The 10,486-nt window shown below is 47.2% G+C and overlaps 1 protein-coding gene across 1 annotated transcript in view; it reads right to left on the bottom strand.

The window, feature by feature from the left end:
- Positions 1 to 465: 465 nt before the first annotated feature.
- bi (T-box transcription factor bifid) overlaps positions 466 to 10,486 on the bottom strand; it is an 85,120-nt gene continuing 75,099 nt past the window's right edge. Inside the window, exons 5-7 of the mRNA XM_089588840.1 lie at positions 8,506 to 8,652; positions 7,185 to 7,261; positions 466 to 1,806 (exon numbers count right to left, since the gene is read on the bottom strand). Of these exons, the coding sequence (XP_089444966.1) occupies positions 1,008 to 1,806; positions 7,185 to 7,261; positions 8,506 to 8,652 (1,023 nt within the window). The 3' untranslated portion in view covers positions 466 to 1,007. The remainder of the gene's footprint in view (positions 1,807 to 7,184; positions 7,262 to 8,505; positions 8,653 to 10,486) is intronic.

The following is a 10,486-nucleotide window of genomic DNA, read 5'->3' as shown; positions in this document are numbered from 1 at the left end:
CCGTGGATTATTGCGATTTCACGAGTTAACCGCGGAAGATGCTCTCAGAACATATAGACACCTCATAACCAACCTCACAGTTCACGCTTTCGCCAATAGCCTTTGTCACACCCACTCTTTTTGTCTATTTTTGATCAATTTTACCGGTAGCACAAACTCGTACGGAGAAACTCGGATGTTTGTACTCTTTCGATTGATGGAGGAAAAAAAAAAAATTATCGCACAATTTCACAGTAAAACGCCCGCGACGGCCCGTGTGTGTCTTTGTAGATTTTACAAAAAACTGCTTGTCTTCATTGAAGCATCGAAAATTGTAAGACATAAAGTTTGATTGGACAAGAGAGGCGGGAGAGGGAGAAGAGAGGTGGCAGTGGGTCACGATAACAACAACGACATAAAATATCCTCAAAACAAAACGAAAAAAAAAAAAAAAAAAAAAAAAAAAAAAAAAGATAAAGGGAACAATCGTCGGTTTCTCCGTACGCGCGATGATGCACTTTTTAACAAAATATATATATATATAAATATGTACGTATACACTTTCGTCCACAAACGCACAGTTAAAATTACACACACGCCCGCCCGCGCGCACTCACAATCACGCGCCAATAATAATTAGAATAATGCTAAAATATTAATAATAAATTGTAATAATATAATATAATACTCGATTTAGAATTGTGCTCTAGCCGCAGAGAGGGGGACTCATCGTTATAATATCGCCACAGTCGCCGGTATATAATATGTACATCGCCACACAATATGATCAGAACGCCGCGCACGAGCACCTACCGCCTCCGTCCAATTGCACTTTGTAAATATATATATATACTATATAATTATAGTATGGGGTGAATCTAGGTATGGATTTGGGGGTAAAGGCCCTGGCCAGGGAGCCCGGAGCGGGGCCTCGGCTACGACGGCAGCTCGGACGTCGAGTCGGGCTGCGCCCCCAGCCTCCTGTCCTCGTCCAGCGAGCGGGGCGTCCCCTCCTGAGAGCAGTCCTGTCACGGGCTCCCGGCTGCCGCTTCCGCGGGACTCGTCCGCGGCCGCTTCTCCTGCAACCCGTTGACCATGTTCTCGATCGACTTGAGCTCCGCCGTCGCCGAGGAGCCAGCCCCGGCGCCACCCCCTGCGGGACTGGGCGAGCCCGTGGCCGGTCGGGGCGGGGGCGAGCGCGGGCTGAGGGTCGTGCCCCTACTGCCCGGCGTGACCGTCTCGAAGGCCGAGCCGTGCGAGGGCGCGTGCGACGGCGGCAAGCTGTACGGGGCGAACCTATGGCCCTTGAGCTGGTGTAACGGGCTCGCCAGGGGATGCGGGTAGTGGCCGAAGAGCGCCGGGTGCTGCGAGGCCGCCAGGGCCAACTGGGCGTTGAACAGCATACCGGGCGTCACACCCCCGTGAAGCCCAGCCAGGTGTCCCGGGGGTAGCAGGTGTCCCGGTCCTGGGTACAGTCCCGGCACCGGTGGGTACAGGTAAGGTATGAGGGGCGGGTGCAGGGGCGGGCCCACCGAGACGTCCGGCCGTGGGCCATCGGCCGCCCCGACGTGGTGTCCGGCGGCACCCGGTCCCGAGAAACCGCCGCTCTCGGAGCCCGAGGACTCGGAGCCGTCGCCCCGGTCGCTGAGGTCTCGGTCGCGCGGGTGGGGCGTGTCCGGGCCCACGACGTCCAGCAGCTTGTCCTCGTCGTCCAGGTAGTCGTTGCCCGAGTTGGTCGAGGAGCGCCGCTTGTCCGGCGAGCCGGGCCCCCCGAGGCTGCCCGACAGCCGGGAGCCGCTGCCCGACACCGACAGCAGTGCCTGCCTGCTGGAACAAAAAGAAGACACGCCGAGTGCGAGGGTCATTACGGTGCCACTGACGTACTTACACATTATTACATAATATCATAAATTAAAGCAGTTTGCAAAATTCAAGTATAGAGAAAAAACGCAAACCAGCCGTCGACGTCGATAATATGTTGGACGGGAGCGCTCTCTGTCGGTCTCCAGTTTACGTATACCTTTACCGGTGCGTTTTGTGCATACATATATATGCATTTATTATGTTAGTGTACCTACTTAATATCATTGTAACGCGTACAAAGAGCCAACTGCCACGTGATGAGCGCTAGCGTATTTGCGGCATTTTCACCTACAATATAGTATACAATATATGTGCTTGCACTGCACAAGTACGAGGTACTAGAGCGAATTATCTTAATTGCGCCTTTGGCACCTTTTCAGCTAGCCGTCTTTTTTTTGCTAAGTATATATATATATTATTGTATGCTTATACGATAGCGGCTCGAGTAGCGCGATATGTGTCTGCACGCATGTGTACGTACTATATACACACGTATACGTGCTCACCTATATACTACACTCGCGGTAAAAGTTTTAGCAAAGTAGTTTTATAACTTATCCTTCGCCAAATGAACTTTTCATGTGTGTGGCAGGCTTTCAAACGGTATACCTGCGCCGTGTAACACTATTCCGGGCAGACGTGACTTTTAATAATACCTACTCGGCAAGTCGTTGAAATTCGATCTTCATAAATTATTCGATGTGTATATAGGTACGATGTAACTAGAGTTGAGGTTGGCAAAGCTACTAATGTATACATTTACATGCGTAGATACATCGATGGGCATGTACATGGATGTTCATTTGAGTAGCTTTGAATTTTTTTTCGATACAAACTAGACAGTCAAAACAAACATGTATACGCATTGACTTTAAGAGCTGGGAAAACTCTCTCGATCGAACAAATTGTACATTTAAATAAAGCATAAAGTAGAAAAAAAGGAAAAATTTTTAACCCAAACATATCAATGATTGAAATTTTTTCAAATATTGAACATTCGGGCCATCATTTCTTAATATTGACGGAGCACACGCTAAATGGCTTAGCTTAAAAATCAATGGCTTTCCAATACAATATAAACGAAATTTATCTCGAGTCAATAAAATTGACGACTATTTCATCGGTGCTCGAAAAAAGTATGAGCATGAATATGCAACGACCGAGCCGAAGTATCGGGGATATAGCACCGAAGCCTGACTCCGGCAACCATACAAGATAATATGTAAAGCACGAGATGCAGGTGTATACGTACGTATACTCTGCGTTAACCAATTGACAGTATACGTGTAGTTGAAATCCAATTACTGTGTGAATCCTCTCAAGACTACCAGCAGTAATAACAACAATCGTGAAAGCTACAGCGACAACAGCAAACTACATTTCAACTCATCGTATAGCCACTCTATTGTACGTACCTAACACTGATGCGTCAATGTGCAAGCTTTGCCCCGAGGATTACTTCGTGTCTAACATTGCGATTCGCGCCTTTCGTAAGCTTGCCTGTGACAGCGCACACGTACACACGACGAAGGTATAATTCGATAAAGTACATTTTGTATAACACGATTGATCAAGCGAATGTACTTGGTGAAAAGAAAAAGAAAATTTTCTTTTTTTTTTTTTTTTTTAACCAGCATCGGTGAAGCCAAAAAACACTGTTTCTGTTATCATCGGCAAAAAAGGGCTACTTTCACCGCGAAACTAGAAGCAATGTATTTACAACGACAATATTCTTGGTCGACCCGTAAAAAAACATCATATCGGGTGGTATTACGGGAGGATTATCGCGTTACTTATTCCGCGCTCGCGTGTTCACGAGACGCCACGAGAGCTGTGTACTATCAGCAGCTCCCCTAATGCCGTGTAATGCGATTATTTCACCAGCACGTCGCCTACAACCCTTATACACGTATGACACGTGTAGGCCGCGCGTCCAACGAGCTTGCAAGCACCGATTGTACCCACACGTGTCGACCAACGTATTAACGTTTACCTATATATACTCATTAGGCAGTGACGCAATTGGACGGGCCTTTGCGCGTATAGGTGTGTTTAGTTGAAAAATGCGACGAAAACAGCAGCAGCTGGTGTGAAACTAAGTAAGTATACAAGAGTTTACGAGTGCATGCAGCTAATCGATAGTGCACTAGAACTCCACGGGATTCTCCACGTATATGGGTAATGCGTAAGGGGTTCGGCGTATACTTTGTCGAGCTCTCGTTGCTTCGATTTTTCACCGGTCCAACGCTGACGGAAAATTATTTACAAAAATATATAGACATATCTGCAGTCTGAAAATCATACGCGTATTTTGCAATCAAGGACTGTTTGTTGTCCTTGATGATACAGCTGCAAGGGCTCATAACGAGCGAAGAGACGAAAAATGGGGCGCGAATGAATTATAAATAAGCCGATCGCGGCGTACACCGTATCGGTGTGTTTTACTTTTTTTTCCCTCTTTTTCTTTTCTTTCGAGGTAATTGAAGCGAGCGTATACAATACACCCACACACGGAGTAGGTGGCACGAATGAGCTGCGAAACACGCGGCAGTGGCGCAGTAGGTATATATATATATACATAAAAACCGTATATATAGTACTCGCAGAGGGTGGAATAAGCTGACGCGCCGGGCTTTATTATTATGCAACCTCGTCGTGTTCTTTCTCTCTCTCTTTGTGGCTTGATATAAAATTCAATGCCCCCCCATCCAGCGGCGCGCAAGTGGCCACGTTAACGATAGCGCCGCCCCCGAGGAGCATCGCTATGCTAATCCGATGATTGGCTGTGTTCCAAGCCCCCGTGTAGCCGCCGCTGTTGGTTCAAAGTGTATACGCGTTGCGTGCGAGCTGCTCCTATTTGCGCCATCCACCACCGCCACCACCCTTAACCGAAAGCATAAGCCAAAACTAACCCTTATTCTAATTAGGAGCCGCAACACGGCGATGCGTCCCTGCTTTGCATATTTTCTCGATTAACTCGCTCGAGACTCCTGTACTTTTCAGCCTTTGTACGCCCGCAGTATGCTACGTACCTACCTATACCTATATACCTACGGGTGTATAATATGTTGCTGTTGTTGCTGCATATTTTCACGGGATTATATTATATATTTACACGCACGAATTCCGGTACTGCCGGTATATATACGGTGTAGCCCGCACATCGGTACATTAGCCTCGCCCCTGATGCACCATTACGTTTAACGAGATTGGACATTTGTATTTAAAACTGGAGAAACGGAGCCAGGGCGCGGTTCACTTGTACCCGTGATGTGATTAAAATTTCGCTGTAAAAAGGCGTTTGTAAAAATTAAGAGCGAAACGCGTCCTGCGTATACGAAAAATGATAGCGTCGAGTGCTCGGCTCACAGTGTCTAATCTCCCAAGGGGTAGGGTGGGGTCGGTAAAATTAAAATCACAAGCCAGCGCTTTCGAAGTTCCCTGTACTTTATATCTCGCCTTCCCCCGGCTGCCGTTATATTGTGGCGACACGAAACCTCCGGGTGACAGCCCCGGAATCGCAAATTTCCTTTCGCACGGCCCCGTCTTTAAGACTCCTCCAGCCGAGGGGTGCCGGCTCCCTTTGGCCGCGCTCTCTAATTCCGAATATACATATATATATACACACAGAGCACGCCCCGCTGCGATCCGATCTTTTCTTTTATTGATTGATCGAGGCAAGCGCTATACTTTGGCCTTTTTTCGTCCCTCTTGTCTTTTGTAGCCCGGAGAGTAAAAGAAACAAAAGCGCAGAAAACACAGAAGAGAGCTCAATTAGCCGAAACGCAACACGCGAGCGCCCGAGCCCTCGAAAGTCAAACGACGAGTCGAATTATCATCATCGTCGTGGTCATGATTGTGATGGGTTCGTTGACCAAGACTTTGGCCAAAAGGAAGAAACAAATAAAACGGAGATCTTGTACCCATATACGAGTATATACAGGAATAGAGGAGGAGAGGATGGCCCGAAACACATATAGCTGGGCCCATCAAACGGAACGAAAGGTCTGCCGCCCGGTCAAGCCATGCGTGAAATACCGCGCGGGTATTATAATGCACGCGCCATATTGGATCTCGTTGGTGCGCTTTTTTTGCGAGGCTGAGGACGAGATTGGCGCGACAGGAGGACCAAGCGCGCGCCGCTGCATTTTCAACTCTATATATTATATAATGGCCTCGCGCGCATTGGCAAAATTATACAGTTGTATACCCCCCAACTCGATACCACTCTCAACTTTAACTTATTTTTCATTATTCAAAGAAAACGTATAGTACAGTAGGTAGGTATGTACATAGCGTTACACAGATGTGGATGATGGTTGTACTGCCCATCAAACGCCTCTCTCGCTTTCATTTAGTTGTACATCAGCTGGGTGGAAGAGCCCGTTTGTACGTGTACCTATACGTTATATTCCATGCATACGTAACGCAACGTAACGTCATCAAAATCCACTCGAGTTCACTCGCGAGAAGCCCCGTCCCCCGTATGCGTACAACAGAGTATATATATACGCGGTCTATCTGCGTACACACGCTGCACAGCATCACGGATGGAAGACAGAGGCGAGTATACGCAGCCGATGAAATTGAAACGATGGGCTCTCACCCCCTCCTGGACCCATTGGCGCTATCTCTTTGCGGTGGTGGTGGTGGTGGCGCGCATAAGCTCGTAAACTCGCAATATTGAATACAAATGAGCCGGCGCGGGTATCCGCCTCTCGTCCCCGAGCTTCCGAGCGGGCTCCCCCTGGGGGTGCAAATGAGCCCTTCCACCACTGCTGCCGAGCGGATATACACACAAACGCACGTATGCATACACGTACATACGTGGGTGTGGGTGTGGATGTCGAAACGGAGATAACTGGAGAGGCGCCCCCTCGCCGACTCGGATTTTATGTTCCGGGAGTCGGGGGAGATATCCCGTATAACCAGCCCCAGTGCCGTAGGGTAGAAGATTAAAAAAAAAAAAAAAAAGGAAATAAAAAAGGAAAAAAAAACGAGAGAGAGAGAGAGAGTTAGCTGGCGCGCGGGAATCAATTGGGTAGGCGAGTGTAGGTACGATTTACGACTCGCCATACGTCCCGCGTGTTCGGCTCCATGGTCGTGCGTGTTTTGCGGAGCGCGAGACATTTAGGACCGTTTGCGCCAGAGTCTGAGCGAATCGTCACATTACAAGTGTTTTATTGCCGACGACGTTTGTAACGTAGATCCACACTCGTAATAACTGACGTGTATATAAGTATACTTACATAAAATTCACGGGGTGATTGCTGATTTGCGTTTTTTTTCTCGTCATTTCAAGGAAATTTTATATATAAATGTGGGTATTGGCTTCGACTTACTTTTTTTCCCGCTTGCCCGCACCTGTGTCCCTAAATCCTTTCGCGAACGGATTGTTGTCGATCTTCAGCTGCGTTATCTGAAAATAAAAGAAAATAAACACATAAATGTCAGACGATAACGATAAAAGCTACGATACTATATATCTTTCCCCGCACTTGGCGGCATCGGTATGTACATACACACACAGAGCTCCATTCAGTTAAGGGTTTTCGGTTTCTCTCTCTTGGTGAGTATATACTCGGAGCAAAACACCACCCGCGTACAGACCGATCGCTCTGTTTTCGTGCGAGCAGTCGCACGCTTATCTAAACGAAGCGATGATCGAGAGCGTCACTTTCGAGTGTCCGCGGCTACGGCTCGGGATCGCTCGTCGCTGTACATTATATTACCGATAAGAGACGACTCGTTGGGCGACCGAATTTTAGGTTCATCTGCAGCGCGGAGTAGGAGAGTTCGGTGGAATTCGGGACGTATCTCAATGAAAAGCGCGGCTCCATCGCGTTGGCGATGCGCTACAACCCTCGCGCTCTAAACGACGAGAGATGGACGTTGATCGAGCGAGCGACGCCACGGAGGAGGGAGGAAAGAGAGGGCAAAAAACAAAAAGTGGAAAAGGACGAAGTAAAGGGGGAAAGAAAGAGACGAGCGGGAGAAGCGCGACGGATAGGAGAGCGCGCACGTGTGTACTGGGAGAAGGGGAGAGATGCGGCGAGGATAGGAAGGAATCTTTAATGCGAACCTTCTGAAAAATCGAACAAAGCCAAGCCTTTACGATCGCCCGGGAGCGATAAATATGGCGCACGCGGGTGTGCAGCGCACCCCACGAATGTAACGCGTACCGAGAACCGGGGCTTTCCAGGAAAGCTGCACCTATATACACGCGCGCCGATACCCATACTACCCCCACTGCGCGCAGGCGACGCTGGACTGTGTACTGCATCAACTCAAAGTTCATACATTATTATTATACGTGTACATGACCATCTCGCGTTGTATCGCTCATTAGCTCGGCCGTCCGATTTTTTTCTTTCTCGATTTCTCGCGATCGAGTATAGGTACGGCTGCTTTGGGTTGCTATTGGCTTAGCGCATCTTCCGAGCCAAAACTTTGACGAAACATTCAAAGTGCTTATACGTACGAATATTCAGATTAGATAATTTGGACTCTCGTGTGGTTTTTTGGTTTGGATTGCGGAGTGACGCAACGGGACGCGATACGAAGAATGAAATTTATCATTTCTTCGTCGACGCCGGCAATCGATAGACCCCCTCGCTTTTTTTTTTAAATTTATTTATTTCAAAGAAATGAACCAAAGCTTACCTTTTCGTTTTGGTACGCCGTGACTGCGATGAATTCCGTCTCTTTGAACACGTAACTCCTGAAGGTGGAGTAGGGCAGCTTCAAGATGTCGTTGGCTCGGACGAGGTGAAACCTCGGCTGATACTTGTGCATCGAGTTCAGTATCGTCTGCAACAAAAAGCAGAGCTTACATTGGGACAGACTGTTTTATGCCACTCGTATACGCTATCTCTCCCATTATCGATGTTTATTTTTTGCTTTCCTTCATACATCAAATAAATTAATTATCCACACACGGATGAGTATAGAGATAAAGAGGCATATAGAGCACGTAGAGGTTGCAACAATAAATATCACATCGAGCCACATCAAGTCCCGGTTTATCCTCTACTCACATTGGCAGAAGGCAACGTCTTTGCATTGGCGAATAAAATAAGTGGTCTGCGCGTATCTGTATACAGTGGACGTAGATATACATAATGGGTCGGCAGAGGCATGAATCAAAAGTGCAGATGTTGGTATAGGTAGGTATACCTATATATATGTACAACGTGTGCATAGGAAGGCGCGAATCGGAGTAATTTCCGGCCGAGCAGGCCCCCCGTGGCGCTGGCTCCGAAGGTTGACCGGCACTACCTCCTCCACCTCCGTACAATTTATTCAACGACCATCAGACCAGACCTGGTGATGCCGTGATCGATCTAGACGCTATACACGGCCTCCGAAACCCTCTCCGTCCATCCATCTCTGGCCTCTTGCTCGAAAGATCCGGACTTTAGCTTTGAATAACGCGATAAGCCTTTCGATAACTTTTTTCTTTTTTTTTTTTTTTTTCATACATCATAGCTACAATACATGCCCCATATCCTACACAGTAGTCGCGCCGGTCATGTTATTATTATTATTGTTATAAAGTACTTATCGTTTGGCGCTTAAGTTGAGCAACAGAGTTGCGCTCAATAAAATTTGCCGCGGGGCAGCTCGAGCGTCCCCTCGTAAAGCCGCAGTGAGAAACATCATGTATAGGCGCGTTTACGACTTTGGCGGTGATGGCCTGGGCTTTTCGCGGATGCGGAGGCACGTTTAGCGGGAACGGAGAGAGAGCCAAGATTCGTTTTAAAAACGAGCCGATAAATTATTACCTTCGAGTCGTCGTTTCTGCAACTATGCGCCGAACGTTAAAAATCTTTAAACAGCCACGATGACCGCCACTCTCCCTGCCCTTTTATTTATTTTTTTTTCATTATTTCTTTGTGGATTTTTCGAGCCATATCGCGCGGGTACCTATACGTAGTACCGCGCTCTCAAGAAGCCGTTAAGCAGTTGGGCCGGGCATAAAAACGGGCACTCAGGGGCCTTATTCAGCGTTTTTAACGCGAGCGTTATTTGGCTTTTACGCTCGAAATATAGTGAAACAACGCCTCTACGCATGCGCAGAAGCGTTTTTAAACGATATTAAAATAAATATGTTCCCTGGCCGCGAGGGAAATAAATACCTAATTGCGCGTGCTCTTTTATCACGCGAAATTTTTACATTTGAAACGCGAGTACTATGCCGCTAAACGCGTTATTTACGCGCATATGATTGGGGAGAGCGTTTATGGGCTACGATGCCGATGGACAAAGAAAACACTGAACAGACGCCACGATGTTTAATTGTGTGCGGCAAATATATATATATATATACGCGGGCGAGGATAAAGCGAATACAAAAGGAAGTCTGTACCTAATTTTTTTTTTTTTTTTTTTTTTTTTTTTTTTTCCTCAACGAATTGCTTATAGCAGCGACGGAAACGACGCACGAAAGCCCACCCGACAGCAGCTTTTGTCGATAATACAACTTGTATTAATACTACACGTGTATTAATATACTACAGCACGCACAGTGTATAATATGCAAAACTGTTTATATGTGCCTATACGTGTAATACCTACGCATTACAAGTAGCTAGGAGAAAAAAAAAAAAAAAAAAAAAAAAACATATAGAAGCCTTGACGGCCT

The sequence above is a fragment of the Copidosoma floridanum genome, unplaced genomic scaffold (assembly GCF_036245765.1).
Source record: "Copidosoma floridanum isolate Cflo_tuat_1 unplaced genomic scaffold, Cflo_Japanese_pri ptg000007l, whole genome shotgun sequence".
In the NCBI taxonomy this organism is placed as follows: domain Eukaryota; kingdom Metazoa; phylum Arthropoda; class Insecta; order Hymenoptera; family Encyrtidae; genus Copidosoma; species Copidosoma floridanum.
This window is presented reverse-complemented; position numbering and strand designations above follow the sequence as displayed.